The 17,579-nt window shown below is 35.5% G+C and overlaps 1 protein-coding gene across 1 annotated transcript; it reads left to right on the forward strand.

The window, feature by feature from the left end:
• Positions 1-379: 379 nt before the first annotated feature.
• On the forward strand, positions 380-17,228 carry LOC136809921 (U6 snRNA-associated Sm-like protein LSm6). Its single transcript, XM_067066490.1, has 4 exons — positions 380-516; positions 16,268-16,338; positions 16,766-16,808; positions 16,977-17,228. The coding sequence occupies exons 1-4, from the start codon at positions 417-419 to the stop codon at positions 17,009-17,011; spliced, it is 249 nt and encodes an 82-aa protein (XP_066922591.1). The 5' UTR covers positions 380-416; the 3' UTR covers positions 17,012-17,228.
• Positions 17,229-17,579: the final 351 nt, after the last annotated feature.

Raw genomic sequence — 17,579 nt, forward strand, 5'->3', positions numbered from 1 at the left:
GCTATTTCTCCTAACTAAGCTATCGATTTTATCTTATTTAGGATAAATCATCCTATTTAAGCGAAATACACGCATTTCTCCTAGTTTGCAATAGTACCTGACTGTTGATGTTAATTTATGTAAAATTAGAGAAAATATTATGTTTCAAATTTACTTTCAAGTCTTCCAAATACATAAAATGGCTTTTCAATAGCACTTTTATCTAATTTTTAACAAAATTTAAGATTTCTATAGTAAAATATGCAGCCTTTTTCTCACGAATGTTGCAAAATGATTTTTCACTCAGTAGATTTATCGAATTTGCTTTCACATCCAGTGTACCGATAAAATCAACGCGGGTTTTGCGAAGTAAAGCATTTTTATTACGGATTTTATAATCAGACCTGAACGACGGATTTTAATTTAACAGTTCAAAGATGACCGACTCCAGCAAACGTCAAGATCCAAGTGATTACCTGAACCAAATAAAAGGGAGACCAGTCAGTGTGAAACTCAACTCTGGGGTTGACTATAGAGGTATACATTTCATCATTTTTTTATTATTTGACCTTACCTCTTTTAAAAGTATGTAGAGTCCCCTGCCCAGTTGGCGACCGAACGTCTTTGAACCCAGAAAAGTCATACAAAAACAAACCTCTGGAGAATTTCTTTTGGTAGTAATCTGCCTTGACCTATTTCCCGTACTGTGTAAAAAAAGTTCTAGAAAAGAACGAGTAGAATCCGAAAGATCCAACTTTGCACGGAAGCACATGAAAAACCCGGATTTTTCGAAAAAAATAAAAAATGGCTACCTGTGGACAAAAAAGCCTCGTAAGAAAAAACGCTTCAACTCCCACTCCAAAAAATACTTGTCCAAAACGATGAATATGTTAGAAAGCATTTCTGTAAAAATCAGCTCGATACTAGGGTGCGCACTCGTCGGGATTTTTTGCGCGGAACGAGGAAGAATTTACAAAAATGAACTTCAATGCATTAGTACTTACCTTTAAATCATCCAAATCTGTTCATTCTTTTTTTAAATCAATCAGGAATTATCAGGGAAACAAGTAAAAAAAACTGCATCCAGGTATCTATTTTCTTTCCAAAGATATTCATGTTTTTCGACGTCAAGGTGAAAACGCGATTTAGCGCTGACCACGGCACCGGAAAATTCTCGACCCACATTGAAACAATTGGCTGTCGCTATTGAGCTGGTTCATCTTTTCAATCGCGGTTTTTTTAGTAAACCCAGGGTAAGATTAGGCTACAATCTATCACAAAGTGCTTTATTTGAAAATCTACAGGCCGTCTGGAATTTTGAAAAACAAGAAGAAATTGCGTTTTTTTAACAAGATTGCGGATTTTTTCATTTAAGCACCATACACCATCTGAAAGCTGAGGATTTCAGCTTTCTAGTGGTGAAATTTATTTTTAGCTATCATTTCCAGCTCATTAGCGATAAGCTAAAGTTTAACAGTCATCGGGCCGATTTTCAGACCGCGCCAGCAAAACTCCTCACGCCCCGCCACGCGGAAGGCTAGAATTCACCCGCCATCTTTAATGTTTTTCGGTGCTGTCCAAAGGTCATTTCTTGGTTGCGCGTGGTAGGGAGACGATTCCTTGAAAAGGTGTTTTTTTCGTGGTTTGAAAATGGAATAACTTTGGAACTACTTAACCAATTTTAACAAATGACCCCTCATTTTTCTCACAAAGGTAAGGACTTTCAAATAAAATTAGTTTGGTTTTCAAAATTTGAGGGGAAAATTTTGGCCTGACCACCCTATCGATACAGTTTTTTTCGTTTGAAATATTGATAAAAAAGTTGACGCAATCAGCTTCGAAATTTGACGTCCAGTCTGCGGCCGACCAAACTCAAAAAATGAAAAAGAAGACTCTACATTGCGATTAAAAAATTCCAGACGCGAAGAGAAAAAAACAGACATAAAAAATTCCCGCGTTTTTATCAAATGAAGACTCTCCATAGACCGCCACTTTCAAAACAAAACAAAAACAAACTTTAGAAAAAAATGGCGACTTGAAGAAAAATTCTGAAAAAACATGCCGAAGGGAAATGTAAGTGAGCTATTTTAAAACAAAAGAACGAGTGTAAATAAATGTAATACGGGAAAGCTTATGAGTTTTTTTATCATCCTGATCAATTAATACGACCTTATCTTCAAGTAGAGCACTGATTTTATCTTTCTCGCGAACGGTCGCAGACTGGTACGTCGGTCGGGAACTGGGCACTAGTACCGCTCGCTTCGAAAGTTTTTTATTCTAAGAAGATCGCCTCAAATAAAAAATCAAAACAAACACGAAGAGCATGTTAAATTTTGTCTAACCGTTGGTCGAAAAAGATTTTCAAAAAAGTAAAAAGTAAGTGAAAAATTTGAATCAAAAAATTTCGGTTGACAACTGGGCAGGGTACTCTACCTGCGCCTTTTTATGTAACCTACAGTAACTAAATACCGTAAATCACCGATTAAGCGCCCCGCTTGAATTAGCGCCCCGCTCGAATAAGCGCCCCCCATTTAGTTAAAATAATTTTATAAGCGCCCCGCTCGAATAAGCGCCCCCTCCAGGGAGGGGCGCTTTCGTTCGAATTGCAATTGGTGGCCTATAGACCTTTTCGCCTTTCCATCCGCCATATTGAATTGTATGCAAAAATTATGGTGGCCGAATTGCCGTGGTGAAATTCCCTTAGAAAGTATGCAAAACATATGCAAAAAGAAAGTATGAATTAAAAACTTACATGCATAATTGGCATTATATTAAAGTGTAATCATGTAGAAGAAAAATTAAATTTGCTTTTCTTGAAAACTAAAAACAATTATATTCACCCATCTCTTAGAACAAGCACTTCAAAAGACCATAACATTAGACAGAAACTCAAACTGAAAAATCACCCGCGAAGGTAAAAAACAATCCTTATTCGGCTGACGGCAAATTATTCTCCTGGGAATAGAGCCGCCAAATGATCAAATCAAAACATTGAGAAAGTGTGACGTCATAATTACTGCTTTCAGTTTGCGTGTTTTGAAAGTTTGATGTGTGTACTCCGTCTTCGTGGAATTTTTTTATGGCATGAAAACAGAATATGCAATGTCTTTAAGAACAAATTCCTAAAAGGCTCTTGTTGTTCTGTAAATATTTCCTTTTGGATTAAGAAATTCCATCTTTTATTGTTCTAATGATTATAATATTTATTTATAAGATGCTTTGTTGTCTTTTTAATCTTTGTGTAAACTTGCATATGTTTTGCATACATTCCAACTAAATCCAACCACGGCATTTTCGTTCCTGTATTTTTGCATACAATTCAAGATGGCGGACAGAAAGGCGAAAAGGTCTATGCTAATTTCCGGGATAAGAATTTCTCTTCAGATGATTAACAGTCGAAAAAAATTGGAACAAAAATAAAAATCAAGGTCTTTAAGCTTTCTTTTTTTTCTGTTTCTTTTTCTTCAGATTCGTTTTTCACTTTTACAAATCAAAGCAGGGAAGTTTCTTCAGCTAGATTCATCCTTTTTGAAGTTAAGTTTAAGCATATTCCGAATTTGTTGATATACGAATTTCTTTCTTTACGAAAAAAAAAATAAGCGCCCTGCTTGAATAAGTGGCTGCTTCCCCGCTTGAATAAGCGCCCCCCTCAGAGCCTGAAGTATTAAATAAGCGCCCGGGCACTTAATCGGTGATTTACGGTATGCAGTCAGGTGTTTAAGATATAAACTGCAACTATTGCTCTTTTCGGCAATTATTGCCGAAAAAAGCAATTTTTTCAACGATGAAATGCAGAATCAGCAGAAAAATAAAAAAGTAAATAAATGAAAATTGCCGTTTTCGGCAATTATTGCCGTTTTTGGAAATAAAAGTTGATTTTATTATTGAACACCGTGGTATTTGACACCCTTGCCAAAAGTAGGCCCACTGTGCCTCGATTAGTTTTGTTTTCAACTGGTTTTTGTTGGAAATGCAGATAGCAAAATCGAGTCATATGTAAACAAATTTACAACGGGGGTTTTGTTATCTCTTTCTGGCTGTGTTTCGGCATCGATGCAGGATCTTTTAACATATTATTTTAGAACTTTTCATGTTATTGAGCAACGAAAAATTGAAAGAATCACTTTTAAAAATTCGAAAAACCTTTTTCTCAATGCAATTTTACTATTTTCAAACACCTCTGACATCTTTGCCCTTCAAAGGACAAAATATTTTGCTGATTCAGGATTTCATTGTTGAAAAAATTGCCGTTTTCGGCAATAATTTCAGAAAAGAGCAATAATTGCAGTTTTTATCTTAAACACCCGACTGGTATGTGGCTTCTGCTGTTTTCACCTCACGTTCACTAGGCGGCCATCGAAAAAATGCTCTGTTCGCGTCGCAACGGGTGTTAAAAATGCATGCGGCGGGCGGACGGGCGGTCGGAAAAATTCCCGTTTTTTTTAAATTACGCCAGTAATTCGGGGGCGAGTGGTGACGCAAACAAAACGAACAAAAAAGAACAAACACTTTAAAAGAACAAATTGGTTTTCCTGGATTTTTTCAGCTTCTCCGCACCGGAAAATCAGCAAAAAATATGATGCGGGCGGGTGACGCGAATAGAACAATTTTTGGATGGCCGTCCTACCCTACTCTGTACTAGACAGGAGAACTGTCCTGTATTTTTATAATCTGATGTATACAGGACAGGTATGACCTCTGAGGCAGATTTCAAAAAATTTACAATGGAAAATTCTAATTTAGCGCTGTCCTCACTTACTAAAATAAAAACCAAATTTGGGAAGTTGCACTTTCTCTAAGAAAGTGTGACCAGTAAAAGAATAACACAATTTGATTGGCTACCGTGAGAGTGGGTAACTTGCATCAGTGAAGGCTAGCATGCATAGCCCTAAAATGAATGACCTGGCTGGTCATTAAAATAAACTATATTCAGCTTCGCTCACACAGTATAGACCTAACTCTTCATACAGAAATTACGGGAAACATATTTGGACTTTGTACCCTATTATGCTGCACTCAAGCAATTGAGTCAAAGTCCCGCAAAGGCGGGACAAAAATCAGTTTTTTGAAGTTTGCAAAAAAACGTCACATAGAACATCTTTCAAATTCAGTATGTGAATAGAGCAGTAAAAAGTACAACTTTTCTATTTTTCCTTTTTTTTTGCAAAGGTTCTAGGAATGAAAATAAAGGGATAATGATAATTGAATACTATCCATTGATGACCCGCGGCACTATCGTAAAGCTAGAATCGCTTTGCGTACTCTTTTCTTGAGAAGTTGATTGACAGATTGAAGTTTTTCACACGCGCAGGAGTTCGCGGAGCGTTCTCGGCTCAATCCTCAGACCGTGTTAAAAATGGTAGACTCAGCTGGGACAGATCATTTCGATGGAAGTTGTTGGAATGTTTACAAGGCTCTTGGCAGAAAATCGTTTGTTTTGTTGTCAATGATGACAGTGCGGTTATTAATTTTGTTAAATCTGACTAATTGATGTTTGTAAGTGCACTTTATAGTTTTGATTCCCATTGAAGAATCATATTCTGATTTTCATGTTATTAGATGCTGTTTTAGAGCTTTAGAGCTACACTGTCACAGCTCTACTCTACAGGGATTTTTTCAAGCACTTTGAGCTACTACTGTTTTTGTATAATTAGATTGAGTTTCAGATGCTGGACAAAATGCGAGCTAAGCAAGCGGGATTTAGAGCTGGGGTCTGGGGGCGGTCTAAGTCCCCAAACAAGGGTTCTAAAAAATTTTTTACTCCAAATTTGGCCCTGTATTGCTTTAAACAAGAACAAAACGTGAATACATTAACAATAAGGGCCGGTGTAAAAAGGGCCAATTAGATAAATAGAAAGAGTTGTGGCAAAAGCGAAAGAAGGAATAACAACAAATCTGTTTTTTTAATGAAAAAATCTACAAAAGAATTTACAAGTAATAAGGAGGATTCTCTTAAAAATTAATTTCATCAAGAACAAATCTCACATACACCCCTGTCTCTTACTCTATTCTTTATCGAATTATGCGTGTTTCAAAGATCACTTTTATCAAATCACGTTCTTCGAAACTATTAAGAGTGTTTCAAAGATCACTTTTATCGATTCGCTTTTTTGTAACTTTTATGAGTGTTTCAAAGATCACTTTTATCAAATCGCTTTATTCTTTGTAACTTTTAAGAGTGTTTCTAAGTTCACGTTTACCAAACTAACCACTTTCTCTATTACTTTTCAAATGTTTTGACTTTCTAGACGGAATGAAGATTTGATATTGAAAAGAAAAGTTCCTAAAGTTTCCTTATACCTCATCGACCCCGAATAGTTTTTTAAAGCAATTTTGCTGTAAATCTGTAATGACTTTTATCTCAATTTTGACCCCTTCTATAAAGTTATCCTTTTGAAAAAAACTTAAATGAAAGAAGTAACTCAATAATTAAATTCATTCCCCGTTCCAAAAATCCAAGTAAATACAAAATAAATTTTCTTAGAAATCTTTTCCCATTACATTTCATTTGTTGTGTATGTTAAATCGTTTGTGACGAACGTTTTTTGAATGATTCTTTAAAAGCATTCGCAGCAAACGGAAAAGCATTCTTGGCGTACGGTTTCATAACTCAAGTTTCGTAAGCGTTCTTCACTAACGGTTTTCTTTTTAAGCCGTTTGTCACAAACAGGTTAAAAAGTATGAGCGTTCGTCGCGAACGGTTTCGATAAAACTTTTTTGTAGGGCGTTCGCGAAGGATGCAAAAGCATTCCACTCGTTCCGATTCGAACGGTTTCTGACCCAGTAGTGTTGTCTTTACTCTATATATACTGATTAAAAACAAACAATTGGCGTTTCTGAGAAAACTGCTTTGAAACTTTTTTCTTGTAAAATTTTTTTTTATATTTCGGATTGAGTATTTTTGCCGGTATACGGTAGTAAAAAAGTGCTTAGAAAAATCCCTGCTCTACCATTTTTGTTTTGATTTAACTTTGTATTTTAATGACCAGCCAGGTCATTCATTTTAGGGCTATGCATGTTAGCCGGCCGGTGTGCCAGGGTCCAATCGGTGCTCACTGGTCAGGGGGATGTGAGAGTACACGCCTGCACCGTTGGGGGTCCTTTAAAGTGCCATCAAAAGCCGGCAAAAATTGCCAAGAATGACCTCCTCAATTGAGGCTGCTACACCCCTTTCTCACTAGGAAAAATGGCCGGTGGGACCAATCGAGGCCTCTACAGCCCCCACAGCCTACCACAGCCCTTGGGATACCCTCTGCCTTGCTTTCCCTCAAAGCCAGCACCCTTCATGAGTCACCGAAGCCTTTAAAAGGCTTGGAAAGGCTTGAAAATTGGTCAAAATTGGAAAAGAATGACCTCCTTTGGGCTGGTACCCAAAGGAGGTCATTTTTCGCAATTTTTGCCGGCTTTTGACAACACTTTGAGGAACTTTGAAGGACCCTCAACGGTGTAAACTTGTACCCTCACACCCCCCTGACCAGTGGGCACCAATCGGGGCCCCCGGGGCCCCCAGGGGCCGTCCATGGAAGTACCCAAAGGAGGTCAATTTTTGTTGTCGAACTTTTTCATACAGAGTTTTCTGTCGAATTTGTCGAACCTTTCTTGTTGACGAATTTGTCGAACCTTTCTTGTTGTCGAATTTGTTGAACATTTCTTGTTGTCGAACTTTGTCGAACTTAAGAGCCAGTTTTTTTAAGAATGGGGTAGTTTGGGGCAGTTCCAATAGTTTGAAACTTAGATTTTTTTCATTTTTGGATATGTTGTTAACCCTTTCCGGACGCATGATTTCACGGCTATATGACGCAAACAAAAATTTGATTTTTGACTGGCTTCACTAAAATTGCAATAGAAAGTGATTGATAAAAGATATCACGATAAGTAATACCTCGTTTTTTTCACATTAAATAGGGGTTTTGAAATACCAAAAAAAAATTTTTAAATATGGCTGACACCTGGTCACGTGACCGAAAAATCGGCAGGTTCTTTTTCGGAAAGGCAAAATTTTTGACTTTGAATAAAGAAATAGAGTTAAAGGTATTTGCTTTACACCTTGAACTTTGAATATGATTTAGAGAATTGAATTACTGGCCGGGTAAAAAAAATTTAATGTCAAAAGCTTTCCAAGAATCTGAGTAAAGTGATTTTTTGTCCAAAATTTTGAGCAATTTTTCCCTTACAGCAGGGGGGGTCCATGTACAAAAAAGCGGCATGTATCATGGGGTGGGTGGGTGTTTTCAAAAAAAATTTGCTGTTTAGTACTTGTGTATTATACATTGGGTGTCAGGGTCAAATTTCTGATTTGCTGTTTAGTATACGTGTACTATACAGGGGGTGTCAGGGTCAAATTTCGGATTTTCTGCTTAGTATTTGTGTACTAAAAAGCCAAAATCAAATCAAATTGTGATTTATTTTAGATTTTTGTCGAAATTTTTTTTAAATTCTCAATTGTTTTTGTCAATTTTCGAGAAAATAATTTGAAAATTTTTTTATGGGAAGAACAAACAACTTGCCCCAAAGTTTCAAGTTTTTTGGCTTAAAATTTTTATTTTATGAAGGGGTGTAGGGGTATATTTGGTGGTTTTCTGGATAGTATATTGTACTATGTAAGGGGGGTGCTGGGGTATATTTGGCAGTTTGCTTGATAGTATATTGTATTATACAGGGGGTGTCAGGGTGTATTTGGGAGTTTGCTGGATAGTACTGGATAGTATATTGTAAAATATAGGGGGTGTTGGGGTGTTTTTGGGAGTTTGCTGGATAGTATTTTGTACATTTTGTACTATAGGGGTGGGTGGGTGTTTAAAATTGAAATTTGCTACAAAGTACTGATACATGCCGCTGTTTTGTACATGGACCCCCCCCTGCTTACAGATTTAGCCTGAGTAAATTTACAACAAACATTGAAAATTTATAATTCTAGTTGTAAACAAGATATCGAAAAGCGGTTTTTTGCAGGTTACGGGAAATTTATCTCAAAATCATTATTCAAAACTATGTTATTGTATTTTGGCGCGAAAACTGTTAAAATCTTCTACAAAGCTATGGGCCACCCGGTGGCCCGTGCGTCATATAGGAGCAGGATTCATGGGCCACCCAGTGGCCCGTGCGTCCGGAAAGGGTTAAGTACAATGAACTGAGTAAAATCCCAAAATATTTTGGTCTGAAAATCCATAATGGCGGATTCATGCCAATTTGAAGTTTTTGACATTTTTGGGCATTGCACTTAAAAAGTTTTTTGATATAGAACCATGCTTTCTCAAATACAAATGAGGAATTGGTTTTTGGTGATTCTGAGACTATGGCCAGTAAACTATACAATTTTCAAAAAAAATCAAAATTTTCAAAATGGTAGCTGGAGTTATGACGTCACAAAAACAATACAAATTTGATTTTAGGGGTATTTTAGAGCCATCTGACCTGTCCCAGGGGAGTTTGTTACTGCTCAAAATAATAATTTCTGGTAGTTCAGTCCCTGGTCTATCCATTTGAAGTGATTGCAATAAAAAATTCTGGCCCTACTGGCCCCTAGAGGCCCAAAAAGCCAATAAGGTCTCAAAAAAGTACCAACTTTAGCTCAATTTTCCTAGAAATCCCAACATTGTCTGACCTCCAACTCTTCTGGTTCCTGAAAGACAACCCCCTGGTCTCTTATGATCAAAAGAGAAACTTATGTGATCTCCTACCATAAATTTTTGGACCTACCGGGAGGTCCTTTAATTTGACCGTTGTCCGTTCGTCTGTTACAAGCTTTTCTCCGGATTGGCTCATTAGTTTTTTTTAATTTTTTGCACAATGATACAAAATGGCAATGCCTGAAAAGTGACGGAGCCCGATTTTTGAAAAAAATTTTTGGGGGGCAAATTTGGGCCAAAAACTACCTAAAAATAAGGTTTTTTGGACTTTGTGCAAAATTGCTTCATTAGTTTTTCCTGATTTTTGGCAGAAAGATAGAGTGCAAGGTACCCTAAAATGTGGCTGAAGTAATTTTTCTCGGAAAATTTTTTTTTGTCGTCAAATACGGATTTTCGCAAATTTGGGCCAAAAAACTACCTAAAAATAAGGTTTTTTGGACTTGGTGCAAATTGCTTCATTAGTTTTTCCTGATTTTTGGCAGAAAGATAGAGTGCAAGGTACCCTAAAATGTGGCTGAAGTAATTTTTCTCGGAAAATTTTTTTTCGTCGTAAAATACGGATTTTCGTTTTTTTGGGGAAATTCCCTTTTACCATTTTCCTGTTAGCAGCTTTTCTCGGGATTGGCTCATTAGTTTTTTTTAATTTTTTGCACAATGATACAAAATAGCAATGCCTAAAAAGTGACGGAGCCCGATTTTTGAAAAAAAAATTTGGGGGGCAAATTTGGGCCAAAAACTACCTAAAAAAAGGTTTTTTGGACTTTGTGCAAAATTGCTTCATTAGTTTTTCCTGATTTTTGGCAGAAAGATAGAGTGCAAGGTACCCTAAAATGTGGCTGAAGTAATTTTTCTCGGAAAATTTTTTTTTGTCGTCAAATACGGATTTTCGCAAATTTGGGCCAAAAAACTACCTAAAAATAAGGTTTTTTGGACTTGGTGCAAAATTGCTTCATTAATTTTTCCTGATTTTTGGCAGAAAGATAGAGTGCAAGGTACCCTAAAATGTGGCTGAAGTAATTTTTCTCGGAAAATTTTTTTTCGTCGTAAAATACGGATTTTTGTTTTTTTGGGGAAATTCCCTTTTACCATTTTCCTGTTAGCAGCTTTTCTCGGGATTGGCTCATTAGTTTTTTTTAATTTTTTGCACAATGATACAAAATAGCAATGCCTAAAAAGTGACGGAGCCCGATTTTTGAAAAAAAAATTTGGGGGGCAAATTTGGGCCAAAAACTACCTAAAAAAAGGTTTTTTGGACTTTGTGCAAAATTGCTTCATTAGTTTTTCCTGATTTTGGCAGAAAGATAGAGTGCAAGGTACCCTAAAATGTGGCTGAAGTAATTTTTCTCGGAAAATTTTTTTTTGTCGTCAAATACGGATTTGCGCAAATTTGGGCCAAAAAACTACCTAAAATAAGGTTTTTTGGACTTGGTGCAAAATTGCTTCATTAATTTTTCCTGATTTTTGGCAGAAAGATAGAGTGCAAGGTACCCTAAAATGTGGCTGAAGTAATTTTTCTCGGAAAATTTTTTTCGTCGTAAAATACGGATTTTTGTTTTTTTGGGGAAATTCCCTTTTACCATTTTCCTGTTAGCAGCTTTTCTCGGGATTGGCTCATTAGTTTTTTTTAATTTTTTGCACAATGATACAAAATAGCAATGCCTAAAAAGTGACGGAGCCCGATTTTTGAAAAAAAAATTTGGGGGGCAAATTTGGGCCAAAAACTACCTAAAAAAAGGTTTTTTGAACTTTGTGCAAAATTGCTTCATTAGTTTTTCCTGATTTTTGGCAGAAAGATAGAGTGCAAAGTACCCTAAAATGTGGCTGAAGAAGTTTTTCTCGGAAAATTTTTTTTCGTCGTCAAATACGGATTTTCGCAAATTTGGGCCAAAAAACTACCTAAAAATAAGGTTTTTTGGACTTGGTGCAAAATTGCTTCATTAGTTTTTCCTGATTTTTGGCAGAAAGATGGAGTGCAAGGCACCCTAAAATGTGGCTGAAGTAATTTTTCTCGGAAAATTTTTTTTCGTCGTAAAATACGAATTTTCTTTTTTGGGGGAAATTCTGTTTTACCATTTTCCTGTTAGCAGCTTTTCTCATGATCGGCTTATTATTTTTTTTCATTTTTTGCACAATGATACAAAATAGTAATGCCTAAAAAGTGACGGAGCCCGATTTTGAAAAAAAAAATTGGGGTAAATTTGGGCCAAAAACTACCTAAAAATAAGTTTTTTTGGACTTGGTGCAAAATTGCTTCATTAGTTTTTCCTGATTTTTGTCAGAAAGATAGAGTGCAAGGTACCTTAAAATGTAGCTGAAGTAATTTTTCTCAGAAAATTTTTTTTCGTCATAAAATTTTCAAAAAAGACGACCAAGTTACACAATGATAAAAAAAAATAAATCAGACGTTTTTGCATTGTTCTAAAACTTATTGTGTTTGCTCAATACCAATAATAAAATGTAGAACGCCTACTTTTATCTGATTTTGATCAACAGGTAGGTCCATTCAGCATGTTGCTTGTTTATCTTTATTTAAAAATATTCTTAACATTGCTTGAAAAATGACTAAAATTTGGGATATTTTGGCCCATTGGCAAACTTCAAAGGGGTTTAGGTCACTTAATTTGTTATAATATAAGAGCTATGATGAATTTATATAAAAACAATGAAACTAGGTGAAAAAAGTTGTCAAATGTGCTTTTTTGGGCCAAAAAGGCTTTTTTTTCAAGTTTTTGACTAGAGTTGAGGTCATTCTATTGCAGCCAGTAATTGGCAGTTAGAAAGTAAATTTTATCTGAAAATCATGATTCCTCATCACATTCCAGAAAGGTTTCTAGGAAAATCAAATATGGTACTCTTTGAAAGCTTATAGAGGCTGAAATTTCACTCAAAGGCGGCTTCTAACTCCCCTGACCCCCTTAATTTTGTAAAATTGACTTAAAAGTACATTTTTGGCTAAAATTTTTGCCCAAAATGAGCACCCATTGATACTTGATTCTTGATTTCGTGAAAGGGTCCTATAGATAGTTCAAGAATTTATCAGAAGCTGGAACCTTTCCCATTATTTTAAAGATTAGGGCTAGCTCAAAGTCAGTCTTAACTCTAAAATCCTAAAAATCTTGACAATGCTGCTCAAAACAACAATTTTTGCTCAAGATTGAACAGCAAATGAGCCCACTAAGATAATGAAATCTTGGTTTTTGGAAAGTTTCATGGGGATAGTACAAACATTCATCAAGATCTTTACCTCCTGATCTACCATTTAAGGATCAAGTCTGTCAAAATGTGCTTCTAAACTCTCAAATCTTCAAAGGTGAACTTTACCAACCCCATAAAACAATTTTGCTATCAACCTGTTTGCTCTCAAATGCAGTTAAATGAGCCCAAAGTTCAAATTATCCAAAGAGAAGGAAAGGTTTAGGAATATTTTGTACTTTTGGGCTTATCTCTAAGTATTTAAAGGGAGAAAGGTTGATGGTAACGCTCGTCCTTCGGACTCGTGCAAATTACTATTTTCTCCTTTGTTACTCGTGATTAATCGTTAATTGCACTCCAAACCATACGATTACTAGTACTAATCGAACTGTTCGATTAATTACGTCTGGTTTATCCCTTGGTAGTACACTCTGTGCAATTTGTCTGTTTGATAAAAAAATTCCTGCATGGAGACCTCTGGGATGAAGTATGATTTATAAATAGCAACACTTTTCTCTTGTCGTCTCCCCCTCTCCCTCTCTCAACATTGCAACAACACTCCATAGCAGCAGTCAGTTTGAAAAATCTCAAATGAGAAAAGACAATGACAACAGACCCTCTACTGCAATGAATTTTGAAAAAAGCCATAAATACTGGATTTGTGTACAGACAGCACTTTCACCCAGACAGTACCACACTTTAGTTTGCGTAGGCAGTTAGGAACATTTGGTGAGTTCCTGTGCGCGGCCATAATAAAAAAAATCATAACCACACTCATAAAAAAATCACGTTTGCATCTTTTTTTACGGTTTTTTTCCTAGACGATATAGCAAACATAGTAAGTATAGCAGACTGTTCCTTTTTAATTGACTGTAACAAATTTCTGCTTCAGTAGAAATTTCTCCAACTTTCAACAATGATAGAACAGCAGGCCTATTTAAACAAAATTAACCAGGCGCATTTTATCTTTCTACTTCATCTTCAATGAAGCTCTGAAAGTCAAATAGAATTAAGCACATAAGATGTTCCTAAAATTGTAAAATACTGTTCGCGCTTTTGCTACGGTGGAGTGCATGTGCATGAAACTTGCGCTGTAACAAACTCGCCTTCTGTTGGCTGATTATATTGGGCATTTTGGCGTTGCCAGCCTTAAAGCAGTAGTTGCCTTTATTATTCCGCAACTCTGTCCATGATTTTAAATGAGCTAACAATATACCGTCAACTGCTCTAACTTTGGACTATCTGACAAAACATGGGATGGCAATTCGGCCACCATTTCACCGAACCTCCAAAGTCATTTGATTTGAGTCAATAAACAGCATATTAAAAATTACACGATTTCTCTTTCGCACCGAGTAGGCTTTTAAATCGTAATATGAAAAAAATCTGTAGTGGAACACATGCGGGTGTCTGGAAAGAAGAAGAACAAATTAGTGGTTGCACACTCTAATTCTCCAATCGGCGTCCGGTCATTTTGAATGAAAACGAAAAAGTTAAAAAAGGGCACGCTATCAGTGAAAGTTATTGTGACATGTTATGACAGAAAGCATGATTGATAAACTTGGTGGAGTTATCAAAACAAATTTGTTGTCAAAGAGATTTAACAGTAAGTGAAAATACAGGACAGATATCAACAGTCCCGTTTCGACCAATCGTCCCAAGTTAGAGCAGTTGACGGTACTGCCATCTTGTTTTAGAATGAGAATTATTTTTTGTGCCAGTTCAAATGGAAATTTTTCCATCCAATCAGATCGCGCGATTTCATTTTTTCTTTCTCTAGTCCAATAAGACACGGGATTTGAGTCACGTAACATCTCTATTGAAAATTAAAGGCCAATGTTTTTGATTTTTCTGAAGGAAAAGGTGGCATAAGGCTGGGACTATTTATTTAAAAGATAAGGGCAAAAAGGCACTTTTTGGGTAATAATTAAGATTTTACTTAGAAACTTTAATTCTGTAAACCCCGTCCCACGCCGCCTTGATATTAGCGAGGGAACCATGTTGGCCACCTCTCCTGAAAATTTTAGATCAAAACAAAAAAGGATTAAATTCCTGTAACTTGATGAAAATTGACAAAAACTGGTTTTTGACTGTTTCTGATCCTAAAGTGCTATTTTTTGGTAAAATATTCATGTTTGGATTTCTAGAAAGCTTATCCATTCATTGTCAATATATTTTTTATTTGAAAGTAATTGCTTCATGGAATAAAAAGATAAAGTCAAATCTTATAGGGTAATTTAAAATAGAAAAATTGCCTAAATAAATCGATTTCACATTTCGCCATTTTACCCTACACAAACAAAAGTGGCCAACTCTCAGGCATTGGGCCTGAGCATGAGACTCACACATTTTCACATTGTCGCATGCAATATTTGAAAGTTTTGATGTTTCCAATTTTTGGAACAAATGTTTCCTCAATTTTCCAATTTGTGGAACAAATGTTTACCTGATTTTCGATTCTTTAGAAAAATGTTCTGATTTCTAATTTTGGAGAAACCAGGCTAAAATTTCAGATTTTGCTTCAAAATTTTTATCCCACACAAAATGAACACCTCAATAAATTTGATTATCAAAGTAATAGTAATTAATGATCGAAGTAATTGAACGACACCAATTATTGATTAACAATCAAATTTCAAGTACCAAAGTTTCAATCCCGCAATGCTCTGTTTGAATGAATTTTCAACATTCTGGCTGTCCGTATTGGCGGCTATCGCATCGCTAAAAATAATCCTCACAAATATTTGAAATATTGGTCATTCGACAAATTTAACAAAAATAGTATTAATGAAAAATAGCCTCTCTTTAGCATCATAGTATTATAATGTGTTTTAGTGCTGCCAACATCCTAATGCACCAAATTAAATCCCCACAAATAATTCAAGAAATATTGACCAATTGCCAAATTAAATCTACACAAAATTAATCCACATGTATGTATATGCCAAAAAGCTGTATCTCTTGGCAAAGGGTGTCAGCTGTAAGATAAATAAAGTACTACATTTTCAGTCTCTCACACTGCAAAATTAGCGTTAGATTACCGTGTATTGATCCTGATTAAACAAAAATTTCTTGATTAGTACGTTAACTTCAATAAGTTTGCTTGACATCGCCTGGCTTAAGGTATGCAATTTATGTTTAACAAAAAGTAGTTCATTGTGTTATAAGCAAGAAAACTGATTTCTGAAAGTCTTATGTTATGATATTTTTGTTTGCAATCGGATACAGAAACTCACCAAATGTTCTTAACTGTTGTATATATCTTTAGGTTTGCGTTTTTTTTAGTTCCCCATCTATCCCAATCCCGAAGCAAAAGGTTATCATTTAATTTATTTATTTGATTGTTAGTGTGAAAAAATACATTCTTCTTCTTATCTCTTTAAACAGTAAAATATAAGTACCAGCAGGTACGTCCATTCAGCATGTTGCTTGTTCAATTTTTCTTTTCTACTGCTTTAAATTTTCAGGTGTTTTAGGAAGTTTGGATGGTTATATGAACATTGTTTTGGAGCAGACTGAAGAATATGTCAATGGGCAGGTAAAGATCTCTCGAATTTTGCATAACTTCTGTTGTAACAATTTTTGATAGGACCAGCAAAATGTTTGATTTGAGTTGCTTTTGCATGGAAATTTTGATTTAGATTGTTGTCCAACTTCCATTATTTACACAGCACCTGCAACCTAAACTGTTTTTCAAAGTTAAATTTCGATTTTTTTCCATTTTGCTGAGTTGCAGGATGTTTTGAGACCCATTTTCACAACTTAAGATATAGTATAGAGCGTGCCCTCAGCACCTCAGCCTGACTTCCCAATACCTTGGTGTGGGTTTCGACCTCTCCCAAAGGGTTGTTCCCTTGCCAAGTGAGCAGCTGCGATCTGGAGTCAAACCTTAGTGCAGCAGCCAAAGTTACTGACCAATAATGTCACAGTGCTATTATGTAAGACTTCAATTTTTGTTTTTGCAGCTCAAGAATAAATATGGGGATGCCTTCATCAGAGGAAACAATGGTAATGCAATACTCATTTTCCCCTTTCATAAATAAAAATTGCTTTATTTGTATGCAATTTAGTTTTCTGGAAAACATTTCAATCCTCAAAAAAAGTGATTTTTCTCAAGTTGCACCAAATTTTGTCCATCTTTATCTTCTTTCAAAGGAATTTGTTTATTATTTTTAGTGTTGTACATAAGTACGCGGAAGCAGAAGGTTTGAAATTGTCATGTTCTGTTGAGTTATTTCGTGTTGACTACGTGCAGTAACAGGGTGAAAACCTTCATACAATCACCGCTGTCTAGATAAATGTCAAAATGAAGAACAGGAGGCTTCGTTTATCAATTTCTGAATATTTGTTTTTGAACGGCAATCTTTTTATATTTATGTAAATAGTAATCATATTTTTGTTTTAGGGCAATCAGAATAAAAGATACTTGCGTTTTCTTTTTGCTGAATCTCACCCCAAATGCAACCTTAGTAAAAAATGTGTTTCCTGGGTTGCAAGTGAAGGAAAAGGTTCTTTTTCTCTTCTTGATTTTAGTGAAATATGTTCGCACTCATCATAGCTGACTTTAAGAAATCCATTTGTTTTTCTTAAAAAAATTAGGCTTTGTCTGGCTTGGCAAAACACCCACTTTAGCCTGTTACAATATTTTTGTCAAATCCATCAATTATTTTGTTTATTATATTTGTTATATGTTCTTTATATTTTTCAGTAAAAATAAGCAAACCATAATTCAAAAATAATTCAATATGCCTCCAAAAGACCCAAAGCTTCGCAACATTA

The sequence above is a fragment of the Clytia hemisphaerica genome, unplaced genomic scaffold (assembly GCF_902728285.1).
Source record: "Clytia hemisphaerica strain Z4C2 unplaced genomic scaffold, Clytia hemisphaerica genome assembly, whole genome shotgun sequence".
Lineage (NCBI taxonomy): Eukaryota > Metazoa > Cnidaria > Hydrozoa > Leptothecata > Clytiidae > Clytia > Clytia hemisphaerica.

Excerpts from the sequence above, each read along its gene's own strand:
- LOC136809921 (XM_067066490.1), top strand. The coding sequence starts at position 417 with ATGACCGACTCCAGCAAACGTCAAGATCCAAGTGATTACCTGAACCAA. Across the intron at positions 16,339-16,765 it reads AAGAATATGTCAATGGGCAG|CTCAAGAATAAATATGGGGA; the intron begins GTAAAGATCTCT and ends TTGTTTTTGCAG. Across the intron at positions 16,809-16,976 it reads CTTCATCAGAGGAAACAATG|TGTTGTACATAAGTACGCGG; the intron begins GTAATGCAATAC and ends TATTATTTTTAG.